The sequence below is a fragment of the Vicugna pacos genome, chromosome 26 (assembly GCF_048564905.1).
Source record: "Vicugna pacos chromosome 26, VicPac4, whole genome shotgun sequence".
Lineage (NCBI taxonomy): Eukaryota > Metazoa > Chordata > Mammalia > Artiodactyla > Camelidae > Vicugna > Vicugna pacos.
This window is the reverse complement of record NC_133012.1, coordinates 4,985,153-4,998,578: the sequence shown is the minus strand read 5'-3', so window position 1 is coordinate 4,998,578 and position 13,426 is coordinate 4,985,153. Positions and strand designations below refer to the sequence as shown.

Below are 13,426 nucleotides of genomic sequence, written 5' to 3'. Positions count from 1 at the left end.
ACAACCTTAATATAGAAAAGAGATTCTCTGAAATCATCCAGTCAGAGGAGAAAATTTCTTTTAAACAAATGAAAAAGAGTAAAGAAGATCTACCTAAGTATGTAATACTATAACAGAAACAATGTAGACATCACTGCATTCCAAAAATGAGAAGAGAGAGAAGGGGGCAGAAAGCTTATTTATAGAAATGATGACTGAAAAATTCTCAAAGCTGGGGAAAGATTTGGATATTCAAGTTTATGAAACTAACTGGTCACCTCAAAATTTTATCCCCATACAATCTTCTCCAACACATATTATAAAAATTTGGTCTAAATTTTTTAAAAATTGGGAAAGAGAAAAATTTAAAAGCAGCAAGGGAAAAAAAAATCCTGTAAATATAAGGGAATTGTAACAGGGATGTTAGTGAATATTTCAGCAGAAACCTTGAAGGTCAAGAGAGAGTGAGATGATGTGTTCAAAGTGCTGACAGGGAAAAAAGCTGCGAAACAAGAATAATTTACCTATCAATGTTATATTTAAGAATTGAAGGAAAGAAAAGGACTTTACTAAACAAACAAAAAAAATTGAGAGAGATCATCAACATTAGACCTGTCTTATAAGTGAGCAAAGGAGTTCTAGAAGCTGAAATGAAAGCATGCAAATTACTAACATGAAAATACATAAAAATGTAAAAACCATCAGTAACATTAAGTATACAGTAAAATTCAGAATACCCTAACACTTTAACTTGGTTGTGTGCTAATCATTTAAATCTAGTATAAAATTAAAAGGACAAAGGTATTAAATATAACTGTATCTTCAATGATGTCTTCATGCATAAACAACAAAAAATATACATCGTGACATCAAAAACATAAACTATCAGAAATGGGTAAAATGTTAGTTTTATATGCAATCAAAGTTAAGCAGTTATCAATTTAAACTAGGCTGTAATATCTATATTTTCTCTAAATCTCATGGTGAACACAAAGCAAAACCTACAGTAGATGCACAAGGGATAAGGAGAACGGAATCACAGCACATCGTTATAAAACAATCTTACCTATAATAAAAGAATTGGCACTTGGTTTCTTAGTGTCCGTATTCCTTTGCGTGTATATTCTGACCTGAGAATTAACATAGAAATCTGGCGGTAGAGAAGATTAGAATAGACAACTGTCTACTACTAAACATACTATAACTTCATTTTTCTTTTTCCTTCACATTCAGCCATTGCACCAGAACGCTATGACATGGATTATTAATAGTGCCAAGAACTTCACCAGCGAATGGCCTACATGCAGAGGAAAAAGTTCAGTTTATAACGCTGACGTGACGCCTGAATAACTTTAAAAGGTCAAATGTTTGGAAATAAAGCACAGTTGGGCAGGACGAGGGCTCCCCTATGCTTACCTCATACACCTGACAGCAGGTGTGCGCCCTGGGTCTGCAATAGCCGCTTCCGGGTCCAAGGAGCTGGGGGCGGGGCCAGGACACCTCTGCCGAGCTTCTGCTCCAGTCAGCCGCCACGCCCCTTCCGCTCCCGCCCCGCCGCGCCCCTTCCGCTCCCGCCCCGCCCCTTCTGCTCCCGCCCCGCCCCTTCTGCTCCCGCCCCGCCCCTTCCGCTCCCGCCCCGCCCCGGCCTAGAGCCTAGGCGCCCGCGCACCACCTGCCGCAGCCGTTTAGCGTCCAACCGCCATCACTGTGGCGAGGCCGGCGGCCACGCAATGCTGTCTCTCTTGCTGCTCTTCTCAGGGCTGGGCCGGCTGACCGCCACCAGCCATCGTAAGTGAGGGCCCTGCTGGGTAGGAGGGCTGCCCGTCGCAGTGCCCCTCGGCTTCAGAAAAGCAGGCCAGGCTTGGGCGAGCCCGGCGTCGGCTCAGAGCGCGCCCAGGTGCAGGGTCCTGCTGGGCCTGCTGCTTGGAGAGCCGAGAGCAGGCCTGGGGCAGTTGTCCCTCAGGACCTGAGCCTGCGCCGCGGGAGGGGGCGCCGGCCCTCCTGGGAGGTGGGGGAAGGAGGGAGCCTGGGTGGGGTCCTGGGGCCGGGCCCTTCTTCCCTTACTGAGTGAGGCCTGAGGTCAGCCAGCCCCAAGGGTCTGTGGACGGTGGTAGGGAAACAACACTCTCACTTGGAGAGGAGCCTCTTCCTGAATCCTCCACAGTCTGATTTTGTGGTGTGTGTGTATTGGAGCTTGGAAAATCCGAGAGTAATGTGAGAGGAAGGACAAGTTAGTGAAGAGTAAGGATGTCGCTATGCGTTGGGTGACGCTGACACATGTTTTCTTTACTGCAGAGTCTGAAACATCACTTCTACAAATTATAGTGCCGCAGAAGATTGGGTCAAACTCCAGTGCCGACGGTGATTCAGAAACGCAGGTAATTCAGAAATCAGTTTAAACATATGAGTGTTTTATTTTTACTGGACTATAAGATCTAAATCAGTTTACGCATGTTCCCTTCATGAAATTTTGAGTTTAAAATTACAGTGCTCAGGAGACATTTTGTTTGAGGGAGAACAAACGTTTTATTTTAAGTAATAGGTGGATATTACGAAAAATTTTAAAACACAGACTGAAAAACATAAAAAATTACCCAGATACCTATAACACAAAATGGCATATGGAGTCTACTGGGTTTTTTTCTAGAAAAGATGTACGTTTAAAAATATATGCTATGTAAGTGAGGTCATACTAATATTTACCTTATAATGTGATTTTAAAATGATTTAAAATACATAACCAATAACTTCATGTCTGTATTTAATTATATGCACATATAAATCTTTGTAAAGCTGAAAGTAATTATTGATCTAATTAAACTGGTAAACCATGTACATGGTAAAATTAATCTAGACAGTACAGAGTGTGAAGAAAGTGACTGTCCACCTCGTTTTCTAAAGGTAGTAAATTTGAATGAAATGATGTTTGAATGACATGCATACACACCCACACATATATTTTTTATAATCATGTAGGAGAGTTTTAATTGGGTTTTCCATTTATTTGTAAAGCTAGGATTTACTTTTATGATCATAAATGCAGCTCCGTCATTATTTTTCCTCACTGCAAAATGTCTTATTATATGGATGTAACATCATACAGTGCTTCAAATTTTAGACATGTAGTTTCATAAACCTTCTTTGAATAGTCATCTCAATGGAAAGAACTGCAAGCCATTTAAAATTTTTTTGATAAATATTTTTTGATGGAAAATTGCATTATGTTTGACCCCTATTAACGAAGAATAATATTGCTTGTCTTCCTGCGGCCTCTTCAGGCTTGCTTCAGTCTTTTCATCTTTGTTCTTGCGAACATCGCAGTGAATGCTTCACTTTTAACAGGTATTTTCTGGTTAAGCCTTAACAAGAGATGCCTTTATATATAGTGACTGATTTATTTTGTTAGTTGTCCATATCTTAACTGGTTTTGACTTCTCTTTTAGTAAGTATTAGCAGCTTTGGGCAGGACACTTTATTTTCAAGAAGGAGTGTTGATGTAAAGACACACAGGGATGAATAGGAATTAGAGGATTAGAACCTCAGTAGGAAGGTTTGAGGGCAGTTTGTCAGTTGTCAACTGAAAAACTGTTAGATACTGAGGCAGATTTAATAGACTGAGAGGTCTACTTCTGACTGTCCTACTTTGTGGCACCAAGAAAAGCCAGCAATTGTGTATTTATAAAGCATTCAAACCCCCAAATTAACATTTGGAGACATCCTAAAATTCTTCATAAAGAAAAGGAAAATATGAACCACAAAAATAACTTAATGGATAACGTGAACCTAAGGAAGTTTATGTATTGTTTTCCCTTTTTTGCTCCTTATTGAGACACACTAGACTCCACAGAGTATCATACATGAGGCTTTTATTTAATGGTAAAGCATATGGTGCAGCAAGGCAAGGAGAATTCAGGCAAGTGTCAGGAATCCAGGAAACGTCTACAGTGAGCTCCCTAAGAACCCAATCTCTGTGCTCCTGGAACATGCTGAGCCTCTGGCTTGAAAGAACAAGATTTATGGAAGAGATTTGGCTTTGGGAGGACTTAACAAAGCTTTCAGTGGGTGACTCTTTTAAGTAGCCAACCCTGCGTTGTCAAACTAGTTAGGGAAACACAGCAGAAGCAAAATCTTGGCCAGGGGAGCTCTGAACCCTAAACGGTACGTTATAAATCTCAGCGCCTGTGTCTTAGCCAAGAGTTAGGAACATCCAGACTTGTAGGCATGCCCCGTATAGAGCTTTTCTGGCCAAGCTGTACTTATGCTCTTTCTCTGTTGTAAATAATACTTCTCAAGAATACTCCTAATTTTCAAGAATATACAGCATCATCCAACAAAATTGACCACAGGAAGGAAAAGAGAGAAATAAATAAAAAACAAATACCAAAGTGGGTATAGAGGGAACATATCTCAACATAATAAAAGCTATATATGACAAACCTACAGCCAGCATAGTACTCAACGGTGAAAAACTCAAAAGCTTCCCACTAAAATCTGGGACAAGACAAGGCTGCCCACTATCACCACTCCTGTTCAACATAGTCTTGGAAGTCCTAGCCACAGCAATCAGGCAAGAGAGAGAAATAAAAGGGATCCAAATTGGAAAAGAAGAGGTAAAAGTGTCACTATATGCAGATGACATGATACTATATATAGAAAACCCTAAAAGGTCCACACAAAAGCTACTAGAAATAATTAAAGAATTCAGCAAGGTAGCAGGTTACAAGATGAACGTTCAAAAATCAATTGCATTTCTTTACACTAATGATGAATCAACAGAAAAATTTGAAAGTAAAGAAACAATCCCCTTTAAAATAGCACCAAACGTAATAAAATACCTAGGAGTGAATCTAACCAAGGAGGTGAAAGACTTATACACGGATAATTATAAAACACTGATTAAGGAAATTAAAGAAGACTTAAAAAAATGGAAAAATATCTCATGCTCCTGGATTGGAAGAATCAATATTGTTAAAATGGTCATACTGCCCAAGGCAATCTACAGATTTAATGCAATCTCTATCAAATTACCCAGGACTTAATAAGAAAAAAATCAAACAACCCAATCCAAAAATGGGTAGAAGCCCTAAACAAGCAATTCTCCAAGGAAGAAATACATGAGCAATAGAAATGATCAATAGGCACATGAAGAAATGCTCAGTTTCACTAATTATCAGAGAAATGCAAATCAGAACTACAATGAGGTATCACCTCACACCAGTCAGAATGGCCATCATTCAGAAGTCCACAAATGACAAATGCTGGAGAGGCTGTGGGGAAAAGGGACCCCTCCTACACTGCTGGTGGGAATGCAGTTTGGTGCAGCCACTGTGGAAAACAATATGGAGATTCCTCAAAAGACTAGGAATAGACTTACCATATGACCCAGGAATCCCACTCCTGGGCATGCATCCAGAAGGAACCTTACTTCAGAAAGACATCGGCACCCCAATGTTCATAGCAGCACTATTAACAATAGCCAAGACATGGAAACAGCCTCAATGTCCATTAACAGATGACTGGATAAAGAAGAAGTGGTATATTTATACAGTGGAATACTATTCAGCCACAAAAACTGACAACATAAGGCCATTTGCAGCAACATGGATGTTCCTGGAGAATGTCATTCTAAGTAAAGTAAGCCAGAAAGAGAAAGAAAAATACCATATGAGATCGCTCATATGCGGAATCTAAACAAATAGCAAAACAAAACAAAAGATAAATACAAAACAGGAACAGACTCATAGACGTGGAATACAAACTTGTGGTTGCCAGGGCGACGGGGGTGGTGGGAAGGGACTGGGATTTCAAAATGTAGAACAGATAAACAAGATTGTACTGTGTAGCACAGGGAAATATATACAGGATCTTGTGGTGGCTCACAGTGAAAGAAAATGTGACAATGAATGTATATATGTTCATGTATAACTGAAAAATTGTGCTCTACACTGGAATCTGACACAACATTGTAAAATGACTATAACTCAATAAAAAAACAAATAGTGCAGAACTCCTTATCTGGTAATAATGCAATTAAGTTAAAACTTTACAAAAAGACTGAGAACTGTTCTTGGAAATTCAAATACATACTTTGATATAATCCATGGGTTGAAGAGGAAACCATTAATCATAATGAATGTTAAATAATAACGAACAAGAAGGAAAAAAATGACAAAAATTTGAGTCACGCTCTCAAGATGATATAGGAGCATAATTTCTAAGTACAAATAATTAAACAAGCCAATAATGGTCATAAATTTAAAGTCAGAAATATAATTATAACCTTAGAATTCTTACACATGCTATTCAATTAAGAATTAGAATTAATGAAAGAGAAAATTAAGGTAAGATAGCCTGGATTTACAGTGTCCGAAGTTGGTTTCCAAAATGAATATACAACAAAACTTTTGGTGAGAAAGAGTAAGGAAAATGAAAAGGATAAAGAAAATATGTAGTATTAGAAATGAGGAATATACAAAGGATTACATAAAAAGATGAATAAGTGAATGCCTGTAACTTGTACTTTAAGGAAAATAGTTAAAATCATAAAAATATAACAGTGCTAACACAGATGAAATAGCACTGATTCTCTCATCCTATTAAGAAAGTGAAACGTCGTTTGAATCTTGTTGCCCCCTCCCTTTAGAGGCTATTCTGATCCTTAAAAAACTGTGGATAATCACATCAGAGTATTTAAATCTGAACTTTTTTTGCATACCTAAACTTCTTTGTACCCTCACCCAGATCAGACTCCTCAGAAAGTTCCTTTGTGCCTTTCTCAGGCATAACCACCACTGCCATTTTGTTGTTTCCAGCTTCACATGAGAGGGCTCATCCAGTAGTACATTTTTGTGTGTGCTTTTTTTAATTCACGAGTTGTTTTTGAGATTCATGAGTTTTATATATGAATTTGTTAATAAATTTTATAACTGTGTAGGTAGACAAAATTGAATATTCAGCTGTTAGTGGACATTGTTTACAGTTTTTAAGCCAATATGAATAAATCTGCTACAAGGAAACAAGTGTTCTACAGACACATGTTTTCATGTGCATATTTCTGGTAGTGAAATGCTGATTTATAGTGTAAGAGCACATTCACGTTTATCAAAATCTGGTAAATAGTTTCCTAAAGTAGTCTTACCATATTACATTTCCACCAGCAATATATGAACATTTCAGTTCCATATCCTCACGAACAGTTGGCATTCTGGCTCCTTGTTGTTTGCAATTTTGTTAATTTTATTTCTTTCATTCTGTCCTTTGTGGTTTATTGGCCATCCCATGATGAATAGTAATGATGAGTGATAATTGAATTTTGATGGCCAATATGAATTGCAAATATCATTCTAAAGGGATTTCCTGTTAACTTTCTTAATGATGCCTTTAAGTGGACATCAGAGCTTAGTTTAAATGATGTCCAATTAATAAAATATTTACTTTATAGCTGTCCTTTTTATTTTCTATTTAACAATCATTTGCCCACATAAGGCCCTGGGACTATTCTCATGGAGTTTCTTCCAAAAATTTCTAATTTTAGTTTTGATATTTATGCTTGTGATCATTTCTGAATTATTTTAATGCTGTGAAGTAAGGTCAAGGGTTTTTTTTTGAATATGAATATCTGTTGCCTTACTTCATTTATTTAATACTATCTTTTTTCCATTAATTGATTTTTTAATTAATTTTTTACTTTTTAAAAATTGAAGTATAGTTGATTTCCAATGTTGTGTTAGTTTAACGTGTATGGCAGAATGATTCAGTTATACGTAAGTGTATATATTCTTTTTCATTATAGGTTTTTATGTAATATTGAAAATAGTTCCCTCTGCTATAGAGTAGGTTCTTGTTGTTTATCTGTTTTATATATTAGTACTGTGTATCTATTAATCCCATACTCCTAATTTATCCCTCCCACCTTTTCCCTTTGATAAATATACCTTTGTTTTCTGGTGTCTGTGAGTCTGTTTCTGTTTTGTAGATAAGTTTGTTTGTTTGAATTCTATATATAAGTGATACCATACGGCATTTTTCTTTCTCTTTCTGGCTTACTTCATTTCGTATGACAATCTCCAGGTCCATCCATGTTGCTACAAATGACATCATTTGATTCTTTATCATGGCTGAGTAGTATTCCATTGTGTATATCTATACCTACATCTATATCTATATCTATGCCACAAGTTCTTTATCCAGTCATCTGTCACTAGACATTTCAGTTATTTCCATGTCTTGGCTATTGTAAATAAGTGCTGCTTTGAACATTGGGGTGCATGTATCTTTTCAAATTAGAGTTTCCTCCAGACATATGCCAAGAAGTGGGATTGCTGGATCATATGGTAAGTCTATTTTTAGTTTGTTATGGAATCGCCATACTGTTTTCTCTAATGGCTTTTCAAACATTTACCAGAATTTACCATATGCTGCACCTTAAAGAATGCATATGTTTTATGATGATGTCATAAATTGAGTTCTTTGAGATTCAGTCTCTGAGAAGATTCATTTGAAGGAAGTTTATTAGTAAATCAAATTTAACATTTGATTGTTACTTAAATTCAGTGACTGATGCTCTTTTGACAGATTTAGATTTCTGGATTTTATGTAAGTTTGAATATGATTAAATCTGTCACAGATTCCAAGTTTAATGAAGAAAAGTAACTATAACTATGTATGTATGTATGTATGTATGATGTAATTTTGGCCCATTCATGATACATTCTGTGTTTATATTAAAGAGTACGTATGTTTAAAAAATTAGGGCTATTGACTTTTAAGAATTAAAAATTTCTAATGATTCATTTCTCTCTGAATACTTTGCTGTAGGTGACTTATGCCATCAAAATAGACAGGAAAATATATACTCTCCATCTTGAAAAACAGTAAGTGGCCATTCTTCTGTTTATATGCTTGTTTTTAGTTTCTTAAATTTTACAGTCACTACTCTAAACTGATGGTAATTTACAGCCTGAGTATTAAAGAGCATCAATATTATATTTGCTTAACATGTTAAGTATTTGTGATTCATGTAAGACTAGAATTTTGAGTCTTTAGATTTTAAATCTTAATGTTCAAACCAATTTGTAATTTAATGACATAAATATTAAAGTATGTCAGATAAGTGAAAATCACTTTATATAACTTCTTAAAATCTGATTACAGTTTCAGCTATTAAGGGAATAATTTTATTTGTCCATGATTAATTTTGTTTGCTTCATGTCATTTTACAGGTCATTATATGATTTTAAGCATTTTACTTGCTGTTACACTGTAGTTGTGACTCATTTTGCTCTAGTATATATTTTTAATTGCTTCGGTTTTCTATTTTCTATTTTTACACTTGAGGAAACTATTGTTAATAACATCTGTGTATTATTCAGTGATTTTATATCTTAAATTTCATCTTAATCTTAAATATAACATATAGAAACATACCCCAAGAATGCTGTTTTCTACAAATGGACATAGCGTTTTGCAGGTGTCAAGTTTTATTTAAAAATGGGATTTGTTTTCTTGCTCTGTGTATGTATTTTTCTTCCTTTTAAATAGGTGTACATGAGATCCCATTGATTGAAATGTTGATAGATAATGAGGTTATTTCCAGGGATTGTCACTATCGACTCATACCATGAACTTCCTTGTCTGTGTATTCTTATTAGAGATTTTGGTTTGTAGACTGGATATAAATAAATGGGCTTCTGAATAAAGCATGATGAATGCTAATAATAGTAGTGATAATGATAATAAGAATAAGAAAAAAAACAACAAAAGTAACTGACATTTATTGAACACAAACCATTTTCCTGGCATATTTCTAAGCCATTTGCATGTGGTAACTGATTTAGTTTTTACAACCACCCCTAAGGTAAGCATTGTGTATCACCTGCATTTTATAGCATATGAAGATTTTGAGCGATACTGCCAGTTACTTTCTGAAAAGGCAGTAACAGCTTAGATTTCCAGGAGCATGCATGATGTGCTAAAGCATTATATGTCATCTCAATGTCAGGTTGTAGCTCCCTAAATGATTTCCCTAAACATTTATAAGCTGTTAGCATTGTATGTGGTTTGCCTATTCAGCAAGTTTTCCTATTATTGTTTATTATTATTATTTTAATATTATTTATTTTTAGAGAAATTGTAGGTTCCCAGCAAAGTCGAGTGGATGGCCCAGAGATTCCATATACTGTCTGCCCCGACACATGGAGAGCTTCCGCCATTATTGACATTTCCCACTAGAGATAGATATTTGTTATAACTGATGATCCTACATTGACGCATCATTATTACCCAAAGTCTATAGATTATATTAGCACACTATTTTTTATATTGGCTTTTTTGAATGAATAAAAAGAAAAAAGAAAAATTCTGAGACTTTTATGAACAATTAGGCTTTTACTATAAATGTTGCACATGTAAACATTTTGCCTACTTTTTTTTTGGTTTTCTTTTTTTTTTTTGATTGAAGTATAGTTAGTTTACAATGTTGTGTCAATTTCTGGCATACAGCATAATAGTTTAGTCATATATATACATACATGTATTGCTTTTAATATTCTCTTTCATTATAGGATACTACAAGATACTGACTATAGTTCCCTGTGCTGTACAGCATAAATTTGTTTATCTATTTTATATATAGTAGTTACTCTCTGCAAATCTCAAACTCCCAATTTATCCCTTCCCACCACTTTTCCACTCTGGTAGCCAGAAGTTTGTTTTCTGTGTCTGTTTCTGTTTTGTAACTAAGTTCATTTGTCTTTTTTTTAGATTCCACATGTAAGTGATGTCATATGGTATTTGTCTTTCTCTTTCTGGCTTACTTCACTTAGAACAATAATCTCTAGATCCATCCATGTTGCTGCAAATGGCATTATTTTTAAAAAAGTGTACATGGCAAGTAACAGTGAAGTCTGTTCCTTCTATGCTCAGACCTGTACAATACTCTCACTCCCCTGTGTTAATCACAGTTATGATACTGACATATTTTTATGTCGTCTTTATAGCTTCATTCATCCCTATGTCTACAGATCAGTGAAAATGATAGTGTTTGGAGGATTCCTTTAAGTAGACATAAATGGTACAGTGCTGTACAGTATATTCCATTATACAGTTAATTATGGTGGATCAGAAGGGTAGGTTAGGGTGGACCTTAATATGGTGAATCACAAAAGTGACCCCAATTCTTTACCTTTCTTTGTGCCTTCACTCTTTGCCATGTAACTTTGAGTTCCTGTCACCAAAAGGTGGCGTATGCACAACTCTCCAGCCACCCCACACCCAGTTTTTGGATCTGAGTTTATCTACACATGGCCAATGTCATGGACCTGAGGGGCCCAAGGTTAGAAGAACCCTGTACTTGGTTTAGTGCTTTGCTGTTGCTGTTCTGAGATTCTTAGTACTTTCAAACAAGAGGCCTCACATTTTCATTTTGCCTAGGGGCCCCGCAAATTTTTAGCCCAGTTTGTGGCTATGTCATTTACTTTGGTCAAAGAGATGGTAACTGACTTGATTCCAGCAGAGGCTTGAACAAATTCTCCTGCTTTTCTGCTTTCCATCTTGTTTATGTGTCATTCCCATGAGAATACCCCTAGGCTATCTTGCTGGATGATTCAAAGACATGTGGATCACAGCCAGGGAGCTCTATTTATCCTTCCATTGGCCAACACTCAGCTGAATCCTGTACCACTGAGCAAGCCTGGCCACAATTAGCAGAGCTACCATGGCTACCTGCACATGACCCAGAAGTGTGAGCAATAGATACTTACTATTTTATTGAATGTGGTTGCGGTCTTGTGGTTGTTTGTTATGCAGTATTTTGGATAATATTATTTGCTGAGATTCATTCATATTGATGTATGCAAAATGAGTTCATTTTGTAAAATGCATGTGTAGCTATCAAATGATTATACCTCATTTGTTATTTATCAACCCATATTTACAGCAAGAACTGCTGTATTGTGGGCATCACTGGCCATGACTTCCTGGGCAACAGTGAATTTGCTGGATGATAAATAAGAAAATTATCAAGTACTGTATATTACCAGTGGTTTCCTTCAAAAGTCTTACACCAGTTTTCACCCAGGCCAGTATTTGAAAGTGTTTCTCTTCTCTACATTCTCAACAAAATGAGTATCTTTGCTCACTTATTTTTGGTAATTAATGGATAACACATGCTATTTTATAATTTTTTAATATGTACTTCACTGGTTATTAATAACATGTTAATAACTAATTAGTAATTAATAACATCTTAACAAGTGTTTCCTGACCATTCTACTTGACTTGCTTCTAGTAAGGTTTTGTTTTATACTTTGGGTCTTAATTAAAAAAAATTTTTTTTAATTGAGTTATAGTCGGTTTACAATGTTGTGTCAATTTCCAGTGTAGAGCACAATTTTTCAGTTATACATGATCATACATATATTCATTGTCACATTCTTTTTCCCTATGAACTACCACAAGATTTTGTGTATATTTCCCTGCGCTATGCAGTATAATCTTGTTTATCGATTCTGCATATGCCTGTCTTAATTTTTATTCATTTGTTTTCTTTATTTTCAATCTATGGCTTATCTTTCTGTTTTTTTTGTTGTTGTTGTTCCTGACCAATTTGTGGGAACCTTTGTTTTCTGTAGATATTAACAGATACTCTATAATTTTGCAAATATGCCATCCAGAGTATTGCTTGTCTTTCTTCCTTTGCTTCTGGGATTCATTGGTATAAAAATGAAATATTGTGTAATCATTATGTTCATATTTTCTTTATAAGTTCTCAGATTCATCTCTTGTGTGTCTCTGATAATGAATTTATATTCTAATATTCCTGTAGTATTTAAAATTTTTTCCTCTTGAGATATAAATCCACTGCTTTCAGTTTCCTTAACAACAGTATTATATTCTCCTACTTTTATCACTGCTTCTTTTTTATTTTTTTCTTTTTATTGCAGCTTTATGCTGACTGAGTTATAGTTTAGTTTTAATAGTTTCGGATTATTTCCTTAAGATGTGATATGCAGACAGCATGCTTTCTGAATCTGTGCATATCTGCAGATGTCCCTTTGGTTCTATTAACTGAGTAACATTTTGGCAGTGTAAAGAATTTGTGAGTCACATTTCTTTTCTATAAGTTTTTGCAGTTTCATATAGTCCATCTTAAGTAAATTTTACAGTGCATTTTGTGTGTGTGGTGGGTGCGTATGAGTTTGTGTGTGTGTGTTTGTATTACATTAATCCCGCACTGATATATCACAAGTCCTTTAGTTTTTTATTTTAGTTTTAAATTCCTACACTATTTTTTCCTTCTTTGGGAAATCCATGTTTTCATCCTGGTTCTTATTTCTCTGTGCTCCCTATCATAGTTATTTTTTCTATAATTTAAAAATTAATTTATATTTTTTGTGCATTTTACCAGTATTTTTGTCTTCATTTGCTCAGCTTCTAATGCTGGTCTCAG

General features: G+C 35.5%; 1 protein-coding gene across 1 annotated transcript in view; it reads left to right on the top strand.

Moving 5' to 3' along the window:
• Positions 1-1,620: 1,620 nt before the first annotated feature.
• The window catches only part of LOC102544841 (A disintegrin and metallopeptidase domain 3-like), a 66,081-nt gene continuing 54,275 nt past the window's right edge, over positions 1,621-13,426 (top strand). Inside the window, exons 1-3 of the mRNA XM_072950240.1 lie at positions 1,621-1,767; positions 2,275-2,357; positions 8,797-8,852. Of these exons, the coding sequence (XP_072806341.1) occupies positions 1,710-1,767; positions 2,275-2,357; positions 8,797-8,852 (197 nt within the window). The 5' untranslated portion in view covers positions 1,621-1,709. The remainder of the gene's footprint in view (positions 1,768-2,274; positions 2,358-8,796; positions 8,853-13,426) is intronic.